The sequence below is a fragment of the Anabas testudineus genome, chromosome 1, assembly GCF_900324465.2.
Source record: "Anabas testudineus chromosome 1, fAnaTes1.2, whole genome shotgun sequence".
Classification (NCBI taxonomy): Eukaryota; Metazoa; Chordata; class Actinopteri; order Anabantiformes; family Anabantidae; genus Anabas; species Anabas testudineus.
This window is the reverse complement of record NC_046610.1, coordinates 15,868,151-15,895,850: the sequence shown is the minus strand read 5'-3', so window position 1 is coordinate 15,895,850 and position 27,700 is coordinate 15,868,151. Positions and strand designations below refer to the sequence as shown.

General features: G+C 40.0%; 1 protein-coding gene across 3 annotated transcripts in view; it reads right to left on the bottom strand.

Annotated features, from left to right (window-relative positions):
- The window catches only part of si:ch211-239f4.1 (EVI5-like protein), a 29,190-nt gene extending 3,916 nt beyond the window's left edge, over positions 1-25,274 (bottom strand). Inside the window, exons 1-19 of one of the 3 annotated variants that reach the window (XM_026360665.1) lie at positions 24,946-25,274; positions 16,664-17,046; positions 14,702-14,891; positions 13,742-13,966; positions 12,684-12,758; positions 12,334-12,459; positions 12,009-12,152; positions 11,823-11,912; positions 11,002-11,099; positions 10,634-10,694; positions 10,471-10,524; positions 9,958-9,990; positions 8,975-9,115; positions 4,691-4,807; positions 4,103-4,243; positions 3,822-3,998; positions 2,653-2,799; positions 2,252-2,347; positions 1,903-1,998 (exon numbers count right to left, since the gene is read on the bottom strand). In XM_026360665.1, coding sequence (XP_026216450.1) covers positions 1,903-1,998; positions 2,252-2,347; positions 2,653-2,799; positions 3,822-3,998; positions 4,103-4,243; positions 4,691-4,807; positions 8,975-9,115; positions 9,958-9,990; positions 10,471-10,524; positions 10,634-10,694; positions 11,002-11,099; positions 11,823-11,912; positions 12,009-12,152; positions 12,334-12,459; positions 12,684-12,758; positions 13,742-13,966; positions 14,702-14,891; positions 16,664-16,905 — 2,253 coding nt within the window. In that variant the 5' untranslated portion in view covers positions 16,906-17,046; positions 24,946-25,274. The remainder of the gene's footprint in view (positions 1-1,902; positions 1,999-2,251; positions 2,348-2,652; positions 2,800-3,821; positions 3,999-4,102; positions 4,244-4,690; positions 4,808-8,974; positions 9,116-9,957; positions 9,991-10,470; positions 10,525-10,633; positions 10,695-11,001; positions 11,100-11,822; positions 11,913-12,008; positions 12,153-12,333; positions 12,460-12,683; positions 12,759-13,741; positions 13,967-14,701; positions 14,892-16,663; positions 17,047-24,945) is intronic. The other 2 variants (XM_026360667.1, XM_026360668.1) reach the window with 2 other exon arrangements.
- Between the last annotated feature and the right edge of the window lie 2,426 nt (positions 25,275-27,700).

Here is a 27,700-nt window from a genome sequence, read left to right as displayed (position 1 = left end):
ACAATATTAAAAGCAGAAAAACAAAAAATGCTTGCATGTTTCTCTTCAATTGCTGCGTCCAGCTTTCAGATCACGGTGGTTATTCTTGCCTGACAGATGTATTTATCTACACATGCGTGCTTTATGCGTGTTAACCTTGCTTGTACCACAGTGACTCATGACAAATCTCAGAGGTTTTTGTTTTCCCCCTAAGATACACCCAGACTGGCTGAAGGGAGGGGGGGAGGGGGAAACCAGTGGTTAACCAATGGAAATGTTTTGACTGTGTCTGACTGCTCTTCCAGCTACAGCAAAATAAAGAACACAAGACAGGCGTTTTTTGGGTCATTTTTTGTCTTTTTGTTTTTGCAAAATGACTGGGTTAATAAACTTAAATATTTAAATAACTAGATGACTGTAACAACGCTTAAGTATTAAAAAAATTACCAAACAAAGTGAATGTCAAACTGACCGCAATGAATACCGTGTGTACAATTATTTCAGCTATATTATACAGAATCTGTCATTATGTATGTACAGTATTAATATGACTCATCTAGGAGCGATCGCTTAGACGACTACACTGAGATTTTTCTAAATGGTTCGCTGCTTCCTCATCAGTACTCACGCAAGTTTCAGTCTCATTTATAAAACCACTGCTCTGATAAAAAAAGGTGGGGAGAGGCAAAGAAAAGAGAGAAGAAGAGCGGTAAATGGCAGGGCAGTCTCATCACACCCCCTCACTCTAAACACTTCCCTACTAGTCACGCACTGCCACTCTCTGAATGAACAAACCAAATGTGTGCTGGGTGAGAACTCAAGGTTGGAAGGATCTTCAGAAACCTGAGAAGACAGTGAATTTTCTCAAACCACAAACAGGCGCTACATGAAATTAAAATATGTTTAATTTCATGATATATAACACATGTTTAATTTCATGTGTTTATTTTTTAATCTCCCCACAGAATCAGCGTGAGGCCATATTTAGAAGCCAGACAGCTGTGGGTTCACCTATGACAGGAAAAAAAAAATTCTGTTACGCACTTATTCTTTTGAAACTCACTCATCTTTCAGAATTAAAGTTCAGTGAGAATCAAATGATGAGAATCCAGCTGCTGGGGAGGAGCAGTGGTCTCTTATTACAAGAAAGACATTGACACAACAGTGAGTGTGTCGAGGTGGAAGTGGTGTCTGTTGTGAGGCTGCATACAGATGACAAGATTTTTCTGTGGTGGTTAGCGAGGCTGCAGGATATCTGCATGTGTATATACAGTATACACGCATGCTCTGCGTATCTTATTTCTGCACGCCATTTTAAAGCTGTTACATAAATCGAGTAATTAACTATGTGTTTGTCTGCTACAGCATGAATTAATAGTTATATATATCTATAGTATAGATTTCAAAATGAACCTGACAAGGCTTTATAGCACATCTGTATCACTGCAATAGACTATTAGACTTAAGTATAGCTAATGTTGTGCCTATTAAAGTTTTAATTTTTATTAAACTATCTGTCTACATACAGATAGTTGTTCTTCCTGTTTTACTTTAATGATTTTGATTAATAATTTGGCCCAAATATGAAAAAACGGTGAGAGAGAGCCATCAATCGAATATATAAAGCATAATAAATAGCAAATGCCAAAATGAAAACAAGACGTTTTGACATTTCTTTTGCTTAATATAGTAGCTGATTAGCTTTCTGCTCAATGAGGAACAGCAAGAGGCTGATGGAAAACACAGTTAAAGGACAAAGTTACCCTGACAGTGAAGCGGACACTAAAAGGTTTGGTTACCACAGTACACTTTGTTTTTAGAAGGTTTATATTTTACGTATGGGCGTCTATTTAATGTTGTGAATGTGGCACAGGTTCATTGTGCAACACTTGTTACGACATCTTATCTGTGTGTGTCTCTAACCTCATTCTTGAGCTCAGCGATCTGGTCGCGCAGCTCGGTAATGTACTGTCTGGAGTCAGAGTGATTCAGTTGGCCCTGGATCAGCCCCTCTTCCTTCTGAAAAACACATGCGGACAGTTCAGTTCATCTTTTTATTTAATATGGACAACTAGATGTATTGCTTAGGTGTGTTAGCACATGTGCTAATTTTCAACACCAGTCCATAGGGGGCTTTTAGAAAGGATAGATTACAAGGCTAGGGTACTGTCAAATCAATCAATGAATTAAAGGCAGCATGCAAATCCAAATGCATACATACACAAATTACACATACGTACAAGGACACAGTTATACAGACAGAGGGGCACACCTGTATCTCCAGTTCAGCGATCTTCTGCCTGAGTTCAGCCATAGCAGCCATACTGTCTGCTTCCCTCAGTCGCACTGCCATCACCTCTTCTTTACTCTACATGATGGAGAAAAGATAAATATTTCTGGAATATATTGAATTTTCCTAATGGATAGTGATGATTATTATAATAATTATTATAAAAAATCTTATCCCCTATAACTATGAGCTGCTCTGTTCAACCTAATTCCAAATCTCTTTCACTGCATTTGTGCTTTTTTTCTGAATATTAATCCCAGAATGCAATGTGACTATAGGTCACATTGCTTATTTCTCTTCTATTTTATATCCAAAAATCCCCCCCCCACCCCTATACTAACTCATTCACTTATTTCTTTATTCCCTCTACTGTTCAACCAGACCTTGCAGTCGGACTCGGCCTGCTTCCTTTTCATCTCATTGAGTTGGGCTTGCAGAGCCTTGTTCTGATTGGCCAACATCTGTAGCCTGTCCTGCAGGGCTGAGCGTTCCTGCTCGTGGCGACCGATCAGCTTGCTGTGGATCTGATTCTAGAGTAAAGGAAGTCAAATGTGAGAGTATAGCAGGACTCCAACTAATACTCTGAAATTATTTGTTTCCTCGTTCATTCATATTCATTTAATTGATGAAACACGAAAACAGTGAAATGAGTCATTTCAAAACAAAAAATATAAAACATTTTCCTATTTAATGTTATGTTATGACAAATTATTTTAAGATAAGAGAGGAGATAAAAACATGTCACATACACTGTTTGGTGAATTACTCTGACACCAACAGAACCATCAACGTAAATGCTTAAAAATAATAATCTCAGAGTCAAACATCAGGACAGTTAAACCTCTGGGATATTAATCTGGTCAGTTAAGCAGAGTTGGTTGTTAATCAGTTTCAGCTGCTTTGGTGTTAATGAAATTAACAACAGTTGAACTAGGGTGGCAACAATGAGACGACCCCCAAAACAGGAATGGCTTTACAGGTGGAGGCCACTGACATTTTTTCCTCTCCATCCATGAGGTGATTACTGGACCCTACAGAGGTTGAACAGGCAGTCCAACTCATCAATATGTGACATTCAGTCAGAAGGTTTGCTGTGTCTACCAGCACAGTCTCAGGAGCACAGAGAAGATTTCAGGAGAAGAACAGATACTCTAGAAGAGCTGGGCAGGGCCGTAGAAGGTCCTTAACCCATCAACAGGACTAGTATCTGCTCCTTTGTGCAAGGAGGAACAAGATGAGCACTGTCAGAGCCCTACAAAATGACCTCCAGCAGGCCACTGGTGTGAATGTCTCTAACCAAACAATCAGAGTCCAACTTCATGAGGGCGGCCTGAAAGCCAGAAGTCATCATGTGGGGCTGCCTGTTAAATTGTTCAGCATTACTGGTTTGGTGGGTCAGTGATGGTCTGGGGAGGGATGTCAGCATGGAGGGATGCACAGACCTCTACAGGCTAAAACACAGCTCACTGGGTGTCATTAGGTATCGAGATGAAATCCTTGCACCCATTGTCAAACCCAAACAAAAAAGTTGTAGTTGTATGGTATGTCTGACCTGGCTCTCCAGCTGCAGAGCTTTCAGTTTGACCTCTCGAAGCTCTGCCTGGGCCTGGGCCTCCCTCAGTCTGACAGTCATCAGTTTGTCTTGCAGCTCGTTCATGGCGTTCTTCTTTGGGGATTCCTTCCAGTGGCCACCACTACCGCCTGTGCTGCTGCTGCGGGACATATGATGCTGCAGAAACACAGGGTGAACAGGTGGAACTCCCCCTTGACAGAACATGGACGTGCACATGCAGACATTTTACAGGGAAACGCCACTGTGTCTATGCGTGCTACCTGCCAGCGCTGGTTGAGTTCAGCAACTGTGTCCTGCATCTCTCTGAATGAACGCAGTGTCTCCAGCTCCCTCAGCTTCATCTGCTTCACTTCCTCCTGCAGAGCGGCCACGTTATTCTCATCAGGCAGGCAACTGCTCCTCTGGATGGACAGAGAGAGAGAGAGAGTGTGTGGTGCCCTCTGCTATTCGATAACTAGCAGAGTTAACTGTTGGTTGTAGACCAACCAACAGACAAATGGACGCCACCATCTACAGAGTCACAATGTGACAAAAAAAGAGGACGTCCAGTTATATGAACAAATTGTAAAAGTAAACAATGACAGAGAACTTTTCTCTAACTTTCAGATTTACATTCCAGTAAAGCCATCATCTGGGGGGACAGAGCTGTTGCGTCCCAACACCTCATAAAATAAAACCAAAAGCTTGAAACCACAACTTTTGTCATAGTTTTTATCAACTTCTTTTACACTTATAGTGTTATACACTTTCGATTTACAGTAAAATCCTCTTTAACACATTCACAGAATGTACACACCTTCTGTCTCTGCTTACTTTTCACACCCTGTTCTCTGCATCTGTTAGCTCACCTTCTCCAGATCGAGCACCTTGTCTTGCATTTCCTTCAGTGCTCCAAGTAGTTCAGCCTCTCGCAGTCTGGACTGCTCCAGCTGGGTCTGCAGATTGCTCACAAACGGTTCTGTGTACTGAGAGAAACATCACTGGTGTTACACAGATATATTGTGCAGCAGATCAGGGGGACATCTTTGATCATCTTGTTTAATCGTGTGTTGCTATATTTCCCATCTACTGAGAATTTCCGTCTCTTGAACTGAGAGGTTGTTGGACCTTGTTTGAGCCAGTTTTCATTTTACTGTCATGTACAGATAAAGTGCAGATGGCAGTCACAACTAGGGGTTAAGTTCAGCAAAGACAACCACAGTGCTACATTGGGTGCGAATTCTGCCACAAGCTGCTGCTCTCTCTCTCTCTCTCTCTCTCTCTTTCTCTTTCTGTTTCTTTTGTATTTCCAAACATCAAACTGAGTGTACACATAGCTACTGACTTCTGAATCCTGGTATGACCTTAGTAAGCTTTTCTTTATGGTTATATACCTGCAGTCCAAGGTTTTCATCAGCTTTCTCTTTTTGAATATCAAATATAGACGACCACCACCTGTTGACAGTTGATTCTAGAGCCACAGTTGATTCTAGAGCCACAGTTGATTCTTGAGCCACTTTTGAAACCGTTTAAAAACGGTGAGAGGGCACCTCCAGATCTTTGGCCCTAATCTTGATCATCTCCAGATCATTTTACAATTGTTAAAAGTTTTACATTTTGTCCAATGACCAAACAATAACAGATCAAATGATCAGATGATCTTTGTCTTCTGATACTCTCAGCAGTAGAGTAACCCAACTTCAAAATAGCTGATCAACAAAATCAAGCTGGTATCAAGTGACTCTCTCTCTCTTACCCCATTGACTCACAATGATGTCAGAAAATAGAAAGCTACTGTACATATTCATGTCACCACATCAAAGTAAAACGGCAAAGTTATTGGGTGTGAGAGCAGCAGAAAAGCAAGGTTGAGTGGAAAAAAAAACCTTCCTACGAGGCAAAATACAAGAGCTTGAAATTGGGCAAGTACATGGCGTGAGTACAAGACTCTTGATTTGTCATTTCGGGTATCTCAGTCTTGGTTATCAAAGAGGAGTCTGAGTGTCTGGAGGTGTGTGAGATCTAGTGGGTGATGGCAATCTGAGCTGGAATAAAATCCCTTGCAATAGTAGCACTATTTAATACCTAAATCTCAAATCAAAGACCTGTATTTTTTCAAAATAACATTTGTTATTTGCTTGATCTTCATTTTGTGTGAATGGATGTAACACTGAGAAGAGAGTAAATGGACAAAATGTGAGTTTTGTCACACATAATATTGTGACAGAAAAATGTCATTTGCTGTGGTGAATTCAGCTTTAAATCCTTCATAAAGACCACTGGTCCTGAACACAAGAGTTGCTGTTCAAACTTTAATTTTTTACCAACGTATTCATTAGAAGAAGCTGCTTCTTTATTTCAGAAAATATCTGAACAAGAAATCTGTGTGTTCTCTAGTATGAAAATATTCTAATACTATTGATGTCATTACATACAAGTACTTTTTTAGTGTTGTTACTCATCCAGGTCATAGTAGAGATATTTATTGCAAAATACACTGCCCGTGCCCCCCCAAAAAGTCACACACTCTAAAATTTTTTTGGACCGTTTCACATTCGCGATGACATTTCGATAAGCTTCTGCAAAGTCTCAACATTTATTCGCCAAGATCTTGTATTGATGATGCTCGCCCTTTTTTCCGATAAGCCTCACTGACAAATGGTTTTCTTAAGGCTACTCAGGTGTTTAGTCGCAATTGACTTTCGTATTGTGTGTGTGTAAATGCTCTTACTTCCACTATTAATCTTAGCCGTGAGTTCTACTTTTTTCTACAATTTGATTTTACCAAACGTTTAAGTGATAGCCGAACACGATCATTCAAGATTTTTATTGTCCACATTTCTTCCTTGAAGTAGTTCCCACTATCCTTTTTTAGTTACTGTATGATCAAGTAGTATAAAACTAGCGATAACAACATTATAAATTGGTGGTAATAAAACTAAAACATTGATATAACAACAGACCAAGTGATTATTTTCAGTACTAAAGTAAGCACAGCGTACCATCATTGCTTTGCACAGGTATGTAATGAGTAAATCTCTAGTTTCCTATAAGCTTCAAGTGGAAACATGCCAAAAAGTGAGTGGTTTCTTTGTTTCCAAAAGGACCACATATGAAAAATGCAGTAAGAAAGATTTTGGAGTGCTCCAAATATAATAGAGTTTTACATATTACAAAGAGAGGGAGAGGGACAGAGAGAGGCGTTAGGCCAGGGGACAGAGAAACAAGAACACAGAGGAAGAGGAAGAGGAAGAGTGAGAGTGAGAGCAAGAGGAGGACTAGAAGGCCACAGAGGCTGATGAGTGGGAGGAAGAGGAAATATGAAGCAATACTTCCATAGAAGTGCATGCAACTTTGGTGGACCATGCAACAGCAAGTCCAGCTGAATTTGAACTGGTTTAAAGTTGTTTAAGTCATCTGGGCCTTTAGAGGAGTGAACAGGTAAGTAACCACAAGCAAAGTATTACAGTATTCTTTAAAGTAATTACAGACGGACAAAAAGACGACCAGCAAAAGGCAGCAGAAGTCGGAAATGTACAGATGATTATATGTGGATATCAGTACAGCATCTTCTCAGTACTCTGTATAGTACGTATGCGTGACACTATGTACTTCAGTGTTGCTGTATGCAGGCCTTTTGTCTGATATAGTCATTGCGAGAGTGATTGAACTTGATGCTAGTGCTTATGAATACATCTTCCTGAATGAGGCAGGGTTCAACCTGCCGAAGACCAGGTGGCATGGGGTGGGAATGTCACTGTGTGTGCTGCTGTTGGTCAATGTGTGGTCATACACCATTTTGCACAACTTGGTCCATTCAACACTGTTTAAAATGTTTTGCTAACAATCCTTGACAAACTCAAAAAGACTGTCATCCTCCCACAGGACGAGAAACCAGAGCAGCCCACCTTTGCTGTTGTTTGGGATAGTGTGAGCTGCTGAGACCATGGTTCGAACATGGTTGGACCTGGTTTGCCAATAGCAACTTTTACCTTTCACCATTGCATTTTGCAAATGGTCAGTTCAGCTGAACACCCTGTATTGCAGTGCTGAATAAATGCTAATTTTGTTACCTGTTTGTATCTGTACACTGATGTCCTTTGTAGTGATTCTCATTGTACTTACACAGGTAAAAGTACTAGGTTTTCCTATGTACTGCATAAAAAAAGGTAACATTCGTGATTCAAATTCATGCAGTACTGTAAATGCTGTTTCAGGACAAAATCCTAGACTTCACTTGCGTGTATTAAAATATGTTACATAGCCTTTTGAACCCAAAACACTTGAGATGGTAGCATTCTTAATTAATCAGTGTTCATTTAACACTTTGTGAGACATAAACGTATGATAGCTGTGTATAGGTATATGGTTTTGGAGGAAGAAGAGAGTGAACGTGGGTTTTGTGTGCTGTGTTTCAATTTGCAAGATATTTGTCGCACTTTGACAAAGTAGTTTAGTTTAGTTTTGAGAGACTGAAAGCATTTACAGCAAAACTGTATTAATTTAAATCACATTTTTTACCTTGTACTTGAGCAAAAGAGATTAATAGACATTAAGAATTATTTTTTCTGTACTATAATCTATAACAAACTGCATAATAAAGTTTAATTTTGTGGTTTGTGTGGTAGTCCATATTTTTGTTATATATATATATATATATATTGTTCCATCTCTTCTCTTTAGTATTTTTTTATACCTCCTTTTATATCTGCTGCTGTTTACCAAACATGTGAGGCAGCCTAGTAAACATTAATATTAATCATCCACAGACTGTGAAAACTGAATGTGAACAGTGAGAGTTTCTGGTGTTCTGAGAATAAACATCTTCCTTGTAATCGAGTTGCAAAACAGATCTTGTGTTGCATACACTTAAACTTCACCAAATTTCTACTGAAGTCTTAAGACAATCAGTTTTGCAATTAGTTCATTCAAGTCGAACACTGACTGCTACAAATCTGAACTGTATATGAAATGACTTCCTATCTTAAAGAGAAGTCACAACCGCTGGCATTGAAATTAAAATTGTATACTATAAATTCAGCATTTGTGAGTGGAGGATACATTACACTGGTTCCTATATTTTGTGTTGAAATCATAATTCGTCGTGCTACATGTGTTAAGGGTTCATGCACAGACTCTGGGCCGAGGTTTACCCTCTGTTGCTGCAGCTCTCTGATGGTGTCCTGAGCTTTCTCGAGACTCTCACTGGCTGTGGTGCACTGTTGCCTCACCACCGCCAGCTCCCGCTTGATCACATAGTTCTCCTCTGCTTCCTGTGCCCTTGTCACCTGACCCTGGAACAGCAGATCAGATGATAATTAGTAAGGTATAAATTCACTGCAGAGTGTTCAAGGCAGGCTATATATCATTGTAGGGAAAACAGTTAAATGTGGATATCTAGGGAATGCAACATTATTGTGCTTGAGAAGAACTCTGTAAAATGTTACATGGCAGATTTTTAAATGAATAGTTTGAAATGCTGGCAAAGAAGATTACTCCCTTTCTTGGGGAAAGTTAGCTGATAAGACGGATACTTAAATGTGTTAAGATGTAATGAATAATGAAAATAAATAAAGCTATATTTTGCTTAAAGACTGGAAATACTACATATGTTTTTGTGCTTTAGCTTTATACAAATTAAACAAACAAGATTTACTTAGTATTGAGCATTAGAAGACTGGTAGGTGGCTTTTGTTGCATTTGGACAGATTTCTCCAGTATCCAGTCTTTACGCTAAGCTACATTAGCATCTCCTGGAGAAAGCTTCATATTAATAATACATAATAATAATAATAATAATAATAATAATGTTTTTAACATTCAAGTGAAGTACTTTTTTTTTTAAATGAAACTAAGAAAGTAATAATACTAATAATAAACTTTTACATGCCACATGCAGATATAGTGCAACCTCAAATGTTAACATAATAACAATACATGCACATAGGGATTACATGACTGAACATTATTATGAGTATTGATACACAACATAGATTTGCATTCATGCACTTGTTGCAGGTCACTGTTAAGAAGAAGGAGAGAGGCAGTGCAGGAGAGCCAAAAGAGAAGGAGGAGGGAGATGTGAGCAGGGCAGTAGACAACAAGGTCAGTGGGAAAGTGGTTTACAGTACTCTACCTGTATCAGTCTGTCTGCCAGAGCAGCACTCTCCTACAGCGCAACGAAGGAGAGGAACGAGAGGACGAAAAAAGATGAAGAGAGTGAAAGACAGTGGGACACCCAGGACGATAAAACACCACAAAACCCAAGAGGAAATTCAAGGAAGAAGAAGAAATACATTTACAGAATGGAGAAGTAGAGATGTTCGTGAAGAAAAAAGAAGCAGCAGTGAGATCACTCAGATAAAAAGTATTTCACAGAAGAGGAGGAGAAGATTCAAAAAAATGCAGTCTCTCTCAATAGTGAGGAAGACGGGGGGAAAAAACCTCCTTTCAAACACAACCAATCACAAGTACACACACACACACACACACGCGTACGTACACAAACACACACACACACACGTACACACACACACACACACGCAGGCACGCACGCACGCAGGCACGCACGCACACGAACACACACACACAATCTCATTCTCTACCTGATTCATTTTAGCATTTACATAAACTGTAATCACTGGCTCACCTTTTCCAGCGTCTCAATTCTTTGCTTCAGCAGCCTGTTTTCTGTGCGTAACCTCTGGACAGAGAGAGTAAGAGAAAAGATAATATGGAGGAGTCGTTTTCTAACCCCTTTTTTTAAACCGTTATTATATCCAGACACACGCAAACTACAGCTGAGCACACACCTTGATCTCAATTTGCTCCTCCATTTCTTTGTTCTTGATGGTGGTATATTCTTTCTCAAGTCTGATGAAAAATAAAAACAACACACGATGGTTCAGGGCACATTTAAAGGGTTTCTCAAACATTTAATTACAACATTTTGAAACAAACAAAAAAAAAAAACTTCAAAATCTTTTAAGGACAGAACAGGATAATGCCTGGCGTACCATCCAGTCACAACAGCATACAACACATCAAACACCGGATATGCGTGTGCTTCGCTGTAAAAACCACAGCATTAGTAAGACAGAAATACAAATCCGACTGGGCTACACGAAGCCCATCCAGCCCGAGTCTTACTACTCATTAGTTGAGTAATGAGCGCTCTTACTTCTTCATCCTCTTGGGGTTGTATTTGACCTGGTAGGCCCTGAGGATCAGTTTGTCTGGGCAGCTGTCAAACTGGTGGGGAATCACCTTCTGGAAATGCTGGAGGGAAACACAAGATGAGAGAGCTCAAGACAGACAGAAACGCTTATATATATTTTATCAAGGAGCAGGCAGACACATTTTAAAAGAGTGAAGAGAAGCAGTGAAGGAGCTACACCGGTGTAGCCAGCGGCTGCTGCATTTTTAAACTATAATTATTCTGATATACTGTGATTCAGAAACAATAAACTACCTTCATGTTTTAAAATGATTTAGAAATAGACTGAATTACTTCAACCCGTGAATCATCATCATATCACTTGTGTTACAATTTACACTTCAGCATACTAAAATGTGAAAATCTCGTTTTTGAGCTGAAACTGTGAAGAAACTGAGATGAGACTTAAATGTCAGATGTATTTTATAATGCAACCGTTTCATATTCAGTACTGACAGTAAACAGGAAAACAGATTAATAAAGTAGTATAAACGTGAATCGAAATTAGTTCATTACTGTATTCTAGAGCTTTTTACAAGATGTTACATCAAAATTAGGAGCGAAAGAAATGTAACAAACTGAAAGAAATCTTCAGTGCCAGCATCTACCAGACCACTAGTTTTTAGCCAGTCATACAGACATGTTGCACCATCATGTGATTACAGTAAGTGGGTGAAACTTTGCTTTTATCAGATCACATAAGTAGTGTAGAAAGACATGCAAAAGGGAAAGTGGGACACGAAACGTGTGAAACGCATTTCTGCAGAAAGAGACACATGATTTACCAGTGACATGCCCTCCATGTCCAGCTGAATGAGGTCAGTCTGGTTGTACTGCAGGATGGCCAGGCCCACACGGAAGATAATCTCAAGGCCCTACAGACATGTCACACATTTTATTACATGAGGTTTTTGAAGATCAGTAAATCAAACATACACAGGGAAAGTGCATCTACAAATAAAGTTCCCTACCTCATACATGAAAATATCAAAGATGCGAGTAGCAACAGGCAGAGGGAGGAATGTGAGGAAAAGAGTGAGGAACCAGGACGAGGCATACATGGATGTGTGGAAACTCTGGGACCGGAAATGGACATTCAGCTCTGGAAGTTGTTCCTGAAGTAAAAAAGAAAAAGCTTTTTAAAAATCCCTTTTAAAACTCAAGTGAATTTAAAAAGCCATGTCAAAAAAGGAAGTGATGCACTGCAGACAAATGATTTGCTGCCACTCTGTGGACAAGATCCACACTGCAAGCCCAATGTCTGTTGATAGAATAGACGTCAAACTTCCTCTTTACCTGCAACAGATATTCAAACTGGTAGATGCAGAGGCCCAGCTCGGCCATGCTGGGTTTGAACAGTTCCCTCAGGCGGTACTCCTGCATCAGCCGCACAAAAACACAAAACGCCTCCTCCTCTGGCATCTGGAGGAGGTGAGACAGGTAAAGTAAAATCCCCTCATTAATTATACACCAGACACTGCTTATGTTGCTAAACTCAAGATACAACCTAATTGTCTTTTTCAAAAACCTGCAACATTATGTGTTTTAGATTGTAGCTAAGTACTCCCATGGCCCTGTATTATACCAAGCTTTTAGGCAAAATATCCCCATTATGGATTGTCTCCCTCAAATACCTTTATCATTACCTGCATAAGCAGCAAGCCAACGATGAATGCACTGCCTTGGCAGTAGCCCACCTCCCGATCCACCAGAGAGTACGCCTGAAAAACACACAGGCATTACTTTTGCTGTGCTCTCTATTTTTAGAGAGATGACATCTATAATCCTGACCACACATTCAGACTGTGAGCAACAGGCTCAACAAGTCAGCAGGGGTCATTTCATTTCCTGAGCAGCTCAGGTGTTGGGAAACATGACTGATGTAGACAGGCAACAAGCTTGTTTCCATTTAAGTCACCAACAAAATCCCTTTCTCATTAGGAAGGTCAGAAGGTAACACAACTAGTATTATAAGACAGGAAATTACAGCGACTCTGAATGACTGCAGTAAAAATAGCCCACTGATGAATTGTTTATTTATTTTATTTATTATTTTATAGCATTAATTCTACATAACACTTAGTGGTCATTCTGAAACAAGTGAAATTAATAAGCAAAGAATTGCAAACATACAGATAAATGTATGAATGAGTAATACTGGGAGTTGAACCAACAACAGAAACATTTCTCCCTCAGTTTTCATGCTATTCAGCTAAATAAAGGTGACACTTATGCACCTGGATACATGAAGTAATGTAGCAACTAAGAGAGTAAAGAAGGAGACTGATAGATTGAAAGCAGAGAAGTAAACAAAGACAAAAACTGTAACAATAAACAGTGAACAAAGTTTTATGAGACAGGAAATGCATTCAAATTGTTTGTAGATGCACGACCAATGAGTAATGGTGAAGGCAAACAGAATAAGGGGTGGCAACGGTACTTTGTTATTAAATACTGTAATTATATGGTCAACATCTTTAATCTCTATAGCCGGTCCCGGTGTTAATAATCAGCAGCATATTACGTCTACATCAGGTACTAGAGGAACAGAATAATATAAAAACCATGATCTGTTGTTCTAGCATTAACCAAATCACACTATCCATACATGCTAAATAACATAAATAACTACATAACTGCATTTGAAGAACTGCTCTCAGAGTTAAACACAAACATTTAATCTAAAAGACTTGTCTTAGCTCACCTTCATGACGTTGAAGAGGACTTCCTGCCCCAGGCTGTCCTGTCCTTTGAAGAACTCATGTTCAGGGTAGGTGCGGGCAATGTCTCTGCGGATGAGTTTCTCGCAAGGGGAGGACATCTTTAGCAGCTCAGAGTACTGGTTCTTCACTGGCATGTCAGTGGCGTTGCCTAGCAGCTGCCAGACGATGGCCCGGAAATGATGAGGGATGCCCTTCCTGATTAGCTCCTGGAGAGCAGAGAGACAGAGGGATGTAGTATTAAGCATCTCTTCAAGAGCAAAGAGCAGACAGGGAAGAGGAATCAGATATGGAACAATTACAACGTGTGTTTACAAGAATGATTTTAGGGTTATTTCATAATTACAGCCACTTGATACATCAGGATGTATTGTTCTTAATATTTTTATTTTTTAAAAGCAAATGGTTTAAGTCAAACGCATTATTTGTCACTGTAGATTTTGCATGCAGCTATTGTCATTTTGCTCAGTTTGTCTGTTCTTCCATTTTGCCCTGACTCACTTCTCCTCTCCCTTTTCTCATCCATCTTCCCATCCCCTGGGCTTTTAAGGACACAAAGACACAAACTGAGGGGAGTGTGTTTTGGTGCATTGCAACTGAAAAGTCATAGGTGTACTGTAATCACATTCAAACTCTTCTATTACAACATAGCAACAGATACAGTCAGAAATCCTAAAGGTTTACTTCCCTAACTCTAACTTCAGTTGGGGAATGTCAGAAAACACTAATCCCAGGCCTTGAGACACCATAAGCTACATGTTTCTGACACACACACACATGGAAACAGCTAAAACAGGCCAATGATAAAGTCTGAGCGTGTGGATATAAATGGAAAATGTGCTCCTGCAGAAAAGGTGCAATGATTTACAGTACTCACACTTAGGAAAATGCTACACGTGACAGCTTTAATCTTTAACTTTCCAGTTGCAGTTCCTGATTCCCACCTTCAGGAGTTTGTCCTTCTTGCGTCTCCACTCTTCCCACTCGTTGACAATGCGGCCCCACAGGATCCAAGTGTCCTCCTCCAGGTGTGACAGGTTAGATGAGGCGGAGGAGCTGGACACCAGCGAGGAGCCGCTGTTTCGCCGTGAGCCGCTCATCGATCGCATGGACTTTGAATCAGCCTCCAGCAGCCTGCATGAAGAGACAGTTAATGTTAAAAAGAAACTCAAACTACAGTTGTTTATTTCTTTTGGAAAAGACACATAACTCCGTGACACAACATGTTTGTCTTAGACAAGATGGTACTGCACACAGTGGAGGGAGACGCATGAGCATTAAGACTCATGGCAGGCAGTTGTGACATCGAGATAGACTGTTACATTGTGAGGGTCAGTCAGTACGCCGTGTGCAAAACAGAGACATTAGAAGCCTCAGGGTTGTTATTTTAAACTACAAAATCAGAGGCTGCCCCATGTGGAAAGGTGCAAAAAGGTTCCTACATGATGATCTACATTTATGGGGTTAGAAATCTCTGGACTGGATACCATTTTTGTTGAGCAATCATAAACAAAATGGTATTATAAGTATGAGCTTATCTTTCTTGATGATCTTCCAGTTGACAAGTTCATTTAAAATATGTAAGAAAATAAAACATATGTCTTAAACAGTAATGCTTTGTTCTAGATACTTTAAGTCTATGCTGAACATGGGTACGGAGGAATTCAAAATGTCATGAGTTAGTTGTGTAGGATTTAACTTTACTATCAAAGTGATTAAAACATAAACTGAATAGAAAATTCATTTTCTAAAACATGACTGTGAAACTGGATGATCATAATTTCACATCTTATCCCTCAGGAAACGGATCCTGAACTGATGAATTAATGAGCTTCTTGAAAGAACAAACATCCTCATCCAAGTGCAGGCTTTAAGTGGGAGGTGTTGTACTCTAATGAAAGTTAAAGGTTATTTAGTTTAGGGACTAAGATGTTCCTCTGATGGAAACACTTTGTAGTGGCTTTATACTATATTTCTAGTTCTAGATGACAGTTGTTTAAAAATTATGAATTCTGCTTGTTTATGTTCATCAGCTTGGACAGCTATAAACTTAAAATGCACGTTAGAGTGATTCTACATGTGAAGCCCATTTTAAGTGTCAAATTCCTCTCTTGTGGACCCTGTGATTCATATCTCTGTTTTCCATATGTATGCTAACAGAACCTCACACATTTGTATGAGCTTCTGAAAATCAAGTACAGATTAATTTTAAAGTTCTTGCATGTACTGTGACTGACCTTAAGCTTAGCATACTTAGGGGTGTTTAGCAATCTTTTGTTTATTTCCTGCAAGGTAACCCAGGACAATAATGAGCATAGCAACCAGTGGTTGCTAAGCATCATAATATATTTGTCTTCTAAAGTAGTAAATGTTTTCGGACTGTGATCACCCCCACTTTGTCTTACTCATCTATCTTTTAACTAACTTATCTTATCATAAGGTTCTAATTACTAATTATTTAGGGTATTTGGCAATATGTTGCCTCAAATTGTTTAAAGTAAAATTGACCTAAAATAACTGTATGGGAGTTCACCCACACTCTTAACACAATATGAACACAACACACGTGTGAATGTGCATGTTTAAAACTCTTTAAATAGCGTCTCATTTTGTCGGTTGGAGACAGTTTTTATTCAGTTTGCACTTTAGCTGATAAAAATCTGCTTCAGGCAGCTGAATCATTTCAGACGGTCATTAGAAAACTAACTGCAAACTGCATTTGTGCTGCCTGGGAATGGAAAGCTTCATAAGGCCAGTAACAGTAGTTATTGGGGTTGGCTCCACAAAAGGGAAACTGATTGAACCTGCTACTGTACCACCACACGCTGGAGGCAACTTAGTAATAGTTAAACTTCAGTAACCAGTTTTCACTCCAGCAGTTTAACACAATAAGTGATTGATCTCACCGGTTCTGTTCCTCCAGTTTGGCCAGCAGCTCCAGTTCATCAGGACTGAGATTCTCTGAATCTGCCGGAGAGGCCGCTGGTGCCGACAGTGCTGCATCATGAGAAGATGAGTCTGGGCTGAGCACTGGACTACCCGTTGATGATGGGTCTGGGTCCATGCCAGAAGGGGAAGAAGGGCACTCTAGGTGAGGGACAGACCCACATGAGAGCTCCCTTTCTGGGCTGCTGCTGGGTATAGACATGGTGGTGACGATGGAGTAGGAGTGCTAAAGCAGTGTGGATGTGATAAGAGGATCTTCCACTGTTGGTCTCCCTCCTCAGTGAGCCTGGCCGTCACCTGATTGGCCACCTGGCTGGCCGTTGATCAGAGGTCTACAAACCTGCTTTGATACAGAAAAGGATGAATGAAAGGACGGACCTCGTACAGTTAAAGAAAATGAAAACTGTAGCTAAAATACCAGAACTGATGTGATCACAACAGAATTATCTCAAGGCACTTCACATATTAAGGTCAAGATCTTACAGAGCTATAGATAGAGAGAACCAAACAATCCCCCTTGAGAAAGAACTGGCTGACAATGGAGAGGAAAAACTCCCTTTAATAAAAGAAACCTTCAGCAGAACCAGGCCCAGGGTGGGCGGCCATTTGCCTCGACAAGCAACAGCTGGGAGAATGTGGTTTCTTGGTGCCACCAGCCACTAGGACCTGGGTCATTATACAGTATGGGTGGACAAAATATAAGAAACCTTTTAAGTATACTGTGATGCAGTTTCTCTAAAGTATAAAAATTCTTTATTTCTATGCCTAAGAAATATTATAGCCATGAAAAAATATTTATGGCAGGTTACAGCAAAACCACTCACTTAGTATACTTAATAATTAATTTAGGTGGAACAAGAAGAGGCCAGGCGTGTCCCTTCCACACCCTGGCTCATATAACTGTGATGCAGGAGTGGCCACAAACTTTCTGTACAACATGTACCAAGTGATGTCCACATTGAAACAGTGCTGCTGATGTGACACAAATAAAGTAGATATTTGTGTCTGATCCTAGTAATATCCACACCTGTTGTGTTGCATTACATTTGTTGAATTTACAGCAGACGCTTATTTAATGCAACTTACTATTGAGACATTTACACCAGGAGTAACTCCAGGTTCAAGGGTTCAGTTGTTTTGCCCAAAAACACTTTCACACCACTGACTAACCCTGTGATTTACACCCTTGATTACACGGTTATTCGATTAATATCTATTTATCTATAACTATTTATAAATGGACCAAGCCTCAGCCACACACCTCCTATGTTACTAATGCACATTCAGAAATTTTGCTACAGAATTACTACAAACAGCTGGAGAATTTACTCAAACCAGACTAATTAAATAAATCTGATGAATAATTGACTGAGTTCAGAGAGATAAGGCAGATGTCACAGAGCTTATAAAGAGCTGAAGCCAGTGGCTATGAACAAAATGGTTGGGGGAGCTTTTAATTGTTTCCCTTGTGGTCTAAGCCCAGACATCATTTAATGCAAGGTAAAAGCTCTTTAGACAGCAGGAAGAGGTCTGATATTACTGGATCTAAGGCTTTGTGAATAGTTTCTTGTGTGACGGGGGGTGGGTGGGGGGGGGGGGTGTTTACATGAAACAGGCATTTGTGTCTTGAGTGCAACATTCTACTTGTTAATGTGAAGCTGTGCATCTAGACTCTGTGCTTATATTGTCTTTACAGTTACAAAGTGAAGCTATCACACAACCCAGTATGTGGACCTGCAGACTGTATCGCAGCAATAACGGTTCTTACCAAAAAGGAAATAATGATAAAGACACATCCAGCGGTTGCTTACACACACGCACACTTCTCTCATTGTACTGCACCAGGAAGTCAGACATGCAACCACAGAGGAATAAAAAATATATATATAAATATTAGGGATATGACATTATGCAGGACATGGAAATCACCAACATAAGGTCCACAACAGATGCACACAGATGTACGAAAAGGGTGAACTGGTCAACATACTGTTTACAGCACATGACACTATCCTTGTATTAGAAAACTGCAAAACAATGCAATGAATAATTGACTTTGGCCATGTGATCAACCTTCAGGGTTGAGAGAAAAACTATGACGTAGATATACCCTACTAGACAAGGAGAGCAGAAACACTGCCTGGAGGAGGAGAGGAGATGAGCACAACAGTTTGAGCACAGAGACAAGAAGCACATTCAGTCACAGAAACCAGCCTCATCAAAAGAGCCATTAACCAGCCAACGAGACAAATCACATTTGTAAAGAAGGTCAGACAGAAAACAGATGAAACAATGTCCTTTTCGTATCAAGTGCATTCTAAAGTACAGCGCTTATTCAAGCTAACCTGATAAAGCTGCCACATGAGAAGCTGAATTTATTGCAACATTGACAATGTCATTTTGCCATTTCATCCAAAGTAATATTACAGACGGGTCAACCTCAGGAAGTAATACAGTATAAATATGTCTCTCACAAATTAATCTCAAGACCAGCAGTGAGAATTTATGACTTTACTAAATACCTTTTGAGATTTTCGAATCTCTGGTTGTTGATCCCAACACCCAGAAATCTTTCAGAGAGTGTACAGTTAAACACAGACTGGCCACTCTGCAATGCATGGTTGGACACAGCTGGGATTTGAACCCCAGTCTCCTGCAAGGAGGGCACTATCTTACCACTATGCTATCCATCTCAGCACGACTGTTGATACTGGCAGGAAGCCTGAGTACCTGTAGAGAACCCACAGAGGCACAGGGAGAACAACCTAACTTCACACTGAAAGATACCTAGCCGACCAGTGGATACCAAGTCTGTCTAGCTGTGTGACACTGCTAACCACTGCATCACCGCACTGACCCCAAAAACAGGAACCAGTCTCACAAATAAGACTAATAAACAGGTCATTATATTAAACTGATACCTAGTTGCTGAAAGTGCCATGAAAAAAAAAAATATATACTTAAGCTGCTGTTGTGACAGCACAAAGGAAGAGCCTCAGAGACGTTTCACCATACAGAGAGCCATTCAGCTGTGTCACTGTGGTCAGAGCACGCTGTAAAAAGTGTGAGTCATGCAGGACTACAGAAGAGTAATACTGTGGGGTGGGGGTTTTTTTCTATCTGCCTCACATGCATCGGAAGGACAATGTGAAGGTCTCTGACAAAGCAAAATAAGACAGATTTCCTGAGCTTGGCTGATGCTTTGTATATGACAGCAGGTTCGCTCCAATGTCATTGTGCACTTTGGGGAAACGGAAGCCAGAGAGAAAAGGGAATGGGTTTATAGTAATCCATTTATACAATGGTTGTGTTTATGAGCACACTTACAGTTACAGTTTAGCATGTCATCTACTGTCATCTACTCAGTACTCAGTGTGTCCATGATTGTACTCTTTAACTTCAACCTTAACGTGCCTGTTGTTGTATGGACACATTAGTAATCCGTCATTGTAATTGTGTACAGTAGGAGTCCTGCATTGAGATAGATGGTGACTGTAGATGTGCAACTGTTTTTCCAGAAATTCAAGTGTGGATGGTTTTAAATTGATCATGCATGCCCTACCAGCTGTTATATCGTGTTCAGTAAACCAATAACTCGAGTTTATATTTGCTCTTCCTCCATAGGGACAGTGACCTGTCATTGTCGGTGTTAATTTGAACTAAAATGTACATACATTAACAACACCCCTTCATCTGTGTGATTGTGTCTAGCCCCAGGGGCCTTGGAGTCCTGACTTTAAGAGCAACCCCTTTGTTAATCCATAGCTCGCCGTTGTTCCAGCTCATGATGTCATGTTTGGTTACTGACACATGTTCTGCTCATTTCCATAACATTCATCTACTGTACCCACTGTCGATGTGACCGCTTCTTAAAGTGTCGCATTGTGATGAAGGGAGGATTTTTTTTCTGACACCGCTACTCCGAGCTCTTTTCCTTCTCTATTTAAGCGAGCCAACCACATCTGGGATCAAACATCAATAAATCATTCCTCTACGTTAAACATACTCCTCGTATAGTGCAGATGGTGGGCAATCAATCTGTAAAATGTGTGATGAAAGCAGGCTTTTAAAAAACATGCAGCATCTGCCTGACAGTGGTGAACACAAGTCTGTATGTATACAAGTACAATAAAAAAATATATACTTTTACTGAACTTAAATATTTCTATTTTATGCTTTTTCAGAAAGAAAATATTGCACTTTTTAAAGACTACACTATATGTAATAGTAGCACTGTGTTCTAATTATGTCTTTGTCAAACATTCATGCGGTTCAGCAGATGTTTTTTTTTATATTTGTTAAAATAAAACCTAGTATGACATTAAGCCTCAATGGAGGGTAGGGGGGGGGGGGGGGTCACATTCAAGACGGTCAAATTGACAATGATACTAAATGTTTCCCTAAACCTACTGACCACTTTGTGTGACTAATGTGTTCCTGTTCCAAATTTGGTTAGTATCCCTCTCCAGATGATTCTGTTCCCCCAGGAGCCACTGTGAGAGGAAATTTCCTAGAAATAGCCATTACAACAACCCATCAATTACTCCCCAGTGCAGATGACTATTTTCAGATTTGGCTAACATTAAATAGTATGTGTTTTAGCATTTATACTGAATATTTCATGTTTAACATCAAGCATAAAAATCACAAGACAGACCACACACTTATCTCAAAACTGGATTATATTAGTATGTCTCTGCTGCAAATTGGATGCCACTACTTAATGTAATGCTAAAGCAGATGACTGATTAAGTTTTCCTGTAGCATTTATTATATGATCTTTTAATTTAATCTTTTCCAGCAGCAGCTTCATAAACACAGACACGCTGCTGTTTATTCACCTGTTCTGATTACAAACATTTGTTGTTTGCCTTAGAAATGGCTTTGAGAAGACACTACATAGCCATACATGTTAAAAATAACTACATAAATCATTGTGAAGAAATGAAAAAACTAATCAAACTCTCCAATTAGTAAGATGATTCACACAAGATCAAGAGATTTCAAGTGCGATTTACAGCCCTCATTCATGCTGTCACTATACAGTGTGATAAAAAAAGTAAACCTCTTTTGTAAATAAGTGAACATTAAGACATTTCAGTATCATCTAATTTAAGCTTTTCCTACACTGTTCACACCAGATCACACAATGGCCACACTCGGACACACTCATTACCCAATGAAGGTACAGGGATAATCATCATCAGCCAGTTGTGACGACACAGGTTCCAAATGCCTCCGTCTGTCGCTCAGTAACACGTCTGTGCCGTTAATGATACTCCCACAGACTTATCCTGCGGTAAATCATTTCTTCACACTCATTCGAAACAATAACAGAAACTTGACTTAGCTAATGGAAAATCTGTGTGTTTGTGCATATTTCAGAAACCACAGAAATCCTGGTCATTAAAGGCATTAACGTTGTTGTAATGCCATATAATGTATATTATATTAAGTTCCATTTCTTTATTTATAACTGGCCTATGCATGTTTCTCCTGCATTATTGCATGCTGTGATAAATTCAACTTAAGATCATGATTCAGTCAAAATCTGCAGGTCTTCACAGATCCAGTTACAAACCTGCAGTCTATAAGAACAATGGAGTTATGAGAGGAGAGCTAAAAGGAGCTGCAGAAGTAGTGAGCTTGAACCTCAGCAGCCAGGTCATCAAGCTGATCCCTGTTTCCATGTGTCAGCAGAGGAAATCAAGTACACTTCCATGCACAAGACTACGCAGCACCACAACAATCCACCAGCAAGCCAGGAAGACAATGTAGACATCACTGATATAGACAAGGAAAGCAGCGTGGGTAAGATCGTCCAGCTCATATACTGAACTATTTTAGAGCTGAAACAATTAGTTCATTGTCAACAGAAAATTAATAAGCCTAAAAAGAATATCTGATTAATTGTTTCAGGTTTAAATGGCAAAAACTCAATGGTAAAAGCTTCTCAAATGAGAATAATTTTTGGTTTTCTGATACTAAATATCACACACGGGTGCTTTTCATCAATTCTAGACATTTTACAAACCAAAAAGTTCAGTCAGATAATCAAGAAATGTGCTAATTTGCCAATATAGAAAAAACTAATTTATCAGCTGTAGTCCTTTTTTCCATTAATTAAGAGTCTTCATTATTCATAGGCTTTTCCCTGAGTCCAGTCACCATTTATAAAAACATCTACATCGACATGAGAAAAAGTAGCTTATAAGCTATAAGATACTGAGGTCTGAGGTCTTTCTCGGGAGCACATTAAGCCTGTGAAGTTTACAAAAAAGTCAGAATCTTTTATTTTTGCTGACGTGTTTAAGCAATATTGCCTTGATGCTGGAAAGCAGAGTTGGGCACACGTTATATACATAACAAGTGCAACATTACACAACTACAACCGCAGTTTAATCAAAAGTCTCAGTGCTTATTCTTTCATTATTCATCTCAGGTTTCATACTGAATTAAGCCACCAGAGGAGTGGATTGGGGTGTAATTTTAAGCTCCGGAAAAAGTCAGAGCATCATTCTTATTTACACAATTCAAAAGGTAAATGTTGCTTTATGTGTAAGGAAAAAATCAGTAAGTCCATCTTTACTGTGACCTGGACACGCGACTCCTATCTATCACAGATATTCCTGTTCTACGACAGAACATTGTTGGAAGCATTAAATAAACCTGAACAGTAGTAGGCAGACAAATTGTACAGCGCATAGAAAATGCTGTGAGATGATATCCCTTCTCCTGTTCTTGCTGGAAGCTACGCACACATACACGGATTGAAATCTGTACGCACAACTCGGGGACTGTTTATCCTGATGACACTGTCCAGAGACTGTTATCCTACCACCCTCTCACACAGATAAATAATGTGACAGCAGGAGTGGTAGTGAATGCAGAGGAAAAGGGTTAGCTGGGATCACATGTCACAGATATAGTATGCACTACTGTGAGTGAGTGAGTGAGTGTGTGTGATGGTGGAATAAGATAAAGAAGTTTCGTGGGTGCAGCACTTAAAAACAAGGTCACCAGGATGTGAAAATCAGATACCTGTTTCCTTGACGATGAAATGTGTGATACCTTTTGCACCATGAGTGGATTTTACTAATGAGCCTGAAAGTAATGTCACCGTCGAGCATTCAAAGATACAAAAACGTCACCACTCAGTGGAGACGTTGTTAGCCATCGGTCATTTAAAGCATGTTTACGTCGACAGAGAGATCAACAGAGTATGATAATAAATACCTTGAATAGCAACCAGCCAAAAAGCACAGGCACCTGAGGAAGATCTTTCAATTCAGTAGCTTTCAGGTTTGGTCCTCCGGGTTTAGAGTAGACTGGTTTTCCGTCATACAATGCCAATCAAGCCCAGTTAAAGGGATTTTCCTGTATATAGTTCTCTGATCAGATAAAGCAGCTAGACTGGGAGTCAAAAGACTAATGACAGCTTAACCAAGGTGGCCAGTGCATAGGGGATCAGAGTCAACAGTCTGGATCAGGGGCGACAACAAACACCTGGATTAGGACATACAGGTGGATACAACATAGCAAGCACCCAGAAGAAGAAAACAGCTACGTAAGAAAGACAGGAGTCTCTCCTAGAATCCTTTGTCCCTCGGTGTCATACTCCAGGAGGCTGTAATCCTATTGACTGGGTTGTTTGGACATGACAGCTCATCGTGTCGGTCGGCGCCGACCTGATGCTGCTGCTGCTGCTGCTGCTGTTTCTGTGGAGGATGCCTCAACAACAGGCCGACATGCTCTGCAGTCGACTCATGGCTCATGGATCAACATCTGTGGCCAAAATGACACATCATCCCCCGCTTTGCCGCACCAAATACCCCGGGCTTCCCACAACAGCACGATTGTGTAACGACATTTGAAAAAAAAAAAAAAAAAAAAACGAGGACGGGACGATGAGGGAGAAGACAACATGGGCACGGCACGGCACGGCACGGTATGTCTCAGCAAGAAATAGGTTTTCTGGGCTAATGAATGGGCCGCGTCTCCGCTGACATGCTATTTTACAGAGATACACGGAGCTGGCGGATGGAGCTGCTCTTGATGGGGGTTTTCTATATGTGTGTGTGTGTGTTTTTACATTTTGGACAAGGAGCTGATCACACTAATGGACTCACGGGCCCGTCAATACATCCTCCACGCGGAAACACCACTGAGATGCCATTTAAACATAAACACCCCCCCCCCCCCCCCCCCCCAAATGAAGAAATATAAAGTCCAAATGTCTTACCTGCTCTCCTTTTCCATAGCTGGAGGGCTGCGTTTCGTCGTGGCCCCCTCGTTAATCCGTCGTTAAAAGCCACACGTCTGTTATCAGCTAATTAAAACCTTAATGGACCGCGGAGGACAAACACTGAGCGAGCGTCCAGCGCAGTCACATCCTCCTGCCGCCGCTCAACCGGGAGGCTCCGCAGGCGGTCAGAGCCCCGTGTGGGTGTGTGGGTGTGTGAACCGAATTGAAGTAGAAAATGATCTCCCTTGAAATCCACTAAAATGCACATGACAGCCGCGCTGGCCGCCGTTCAGCAGGGATTCACTGTCACCGACAGCATCTCTCATCACGGGTGGCTCACGGAATGGCTGGCGTTCCGTGCCTTCTCTAGAGCACGAGGTGGGGCGAGCCAATCAGGCCGCAGAATGAGACGTGAGTGACGTGATGGGAGCCAATGGCCTTGCGCGGACGGCAAGATTCTCTGGAATGACGCTGAATCGAGCCAATCGCAGCGGGCTTTTAATTCTGCTGGAAGGCGGGTCCTGCAGGTGTCATACAGCGGTGTCGGCTCCTAAGGATTTATCTCATAGAGGTATATTTCTGTTTATGACAAATAAATGATCAGTTTATTGACATTGTCATCATTTTAAGTGCGTTTTACCATTTTCTGTAGGCTATGCTTTGGTGCATTTACCCCCTGTGGGGCCTGAGTCATAAATGTATTTTTAATACCCCCCATGCAAGCACGTTCCATTACTAATTACTAACTGATTAGTCAACTGAGAAAATGCAACAAATTTTATGACTGACTAATTGTTTTAAGTCCTTGGTTAAGCTAAATAAATGATTACATTTAAATATTAGATTGTTTAATGAGTACTTGCTAGTTTTCTCCATCATCTCTGGGTTTTTGACAAAACAGCAAATAGAATATGTGCAGCTGGGCTTTGGAGAATAATATTACTATTTTCTAACAGTCCAGGCTAAGCTGACTGCATGATGATTGCAAGATTTCATTTAACTCGCCTATTTTAGCGTTGGATGGTTAAATCTACAACTACACACTATAGTTTATGACATAATGTTTTGAAAATTCATTACAAAAAGCTTACAAACAGAATTTGAATCTGTAATCTCAACAATTGTAAGTCTATAGATTTTGGTTTACCTTTAAACAATGATTTAATAGCTTGCACATTTGTCTTACTTCGTGAAAATATTTTGGGATGTGAATTGTACTTTACAGTGTCACCACGTTTTGTAGCACACTGACTGTTTCAAAGGATGGATTGGTTCAAAGTTTCAAGGGAAAATATCTCCTGTCCAACATCTGTGTGTCTGTACAGACAGCTTATGTTGAGGAAAAGAGTTGTTCTCACTTGTTCTCATGCTGACAGGAACAGTACGGTCTGAAAGAAGAAAAACAAAACATGGCAATGGTGTGGGAAAATTATTTATAAAAGTTCACTCCGGCAAATGATTGATAGAGTGAGCTTAACCAATGTAATAGGTTTGCTAAATTTTGTACAGGTAAACATATATAGGTGGATCATCTTCTGTGATAAGTCAAGACAGACATGTAACTGAGGGGTTTATAGCCTGGATGGACCATGACACAATGGGTGCCTGGGCGCAGATAAAGGCCCCCATCAAATACTATTGGACCAAAGCCTGTTTGTGATCATTTTGTATGTCTCTCTCTGGTCATTTTGTCTGTCTTTGATGACATTTTTCATCTATTTTTGAGATATTTTGGACTTCTTTGTTCTGCTCTGTGCATGCGTTGTGTCTTTTTCTGGCCATTTCTCTTTTTGCTCTTTTTTTCTGTTCTTTTGTTTCTCTCTGAGCAGATTTAACATTTTTAGATGTGTCATGTCTCTTTGTGGCAACTTTGCGTTGTTTTCCCTCTATTTCCGGGATATTTTTGCAGTGAAGGCAAGGGCCCCCATAATCAATAATCCATCCTGGGTTATGAGCTATGTTAAACCAGTGAAGGGTTTGTAATAACCTTTAATTCAGTGAACTTTCACTGTAGGATAGTTAAGAACAGTCATAGATTTGTCAGACTTCATTATACCTGTACTGATGCTTTTCACTATGAGCAGTCCATGGATGTTCTCAGCCTTTACACAGTAGCCTCATATAATAAACATAAGCATGATTTAAAATACATAGATTACACAATAATTTCGGATTGCTCCTTAAAATAAGAAGAGATAGCTTTAATTGTGAGATATTAAATTAGAAGAAACACGGCCAACATATTATGTTTTTTTTCATGTCATTGTATGTTTTACATGAATAATTAGGCCTATATTTTATTAAACATCGGCTCCACATTATAAGACCGTGTCCAATCACAGCCAGCTCGAAGCTGTAGCTACACACACTGCTGTGCCGCAGTGATGCATTGGCTGTTGTCACAAATATCGTAATTTTGAAAAACAAACAAACTATTATTATAACCTACTATGATGAACTGATTTTGGACCGATATTATACATAGTCACCATGAAACCACGGATTTGTATTCTGTATTTCCATGTAGACCGCTAGGATGACAAATCTTTGTCATATATTGATATTACGAATAAATGTAACCATGCATAATCATAAATTTAATTTGATAGTCTTTGTAAAGACCCGCTCAAATGAGCAGATGTGAAAAATAAGACAATCTCTATAAAGCAATAATAGTTTATTGCTGTATGAATCCATTAGTTATTCAGTAGAATATCCTAACACATTTATTTTACATATTTTGCGTCAAAAA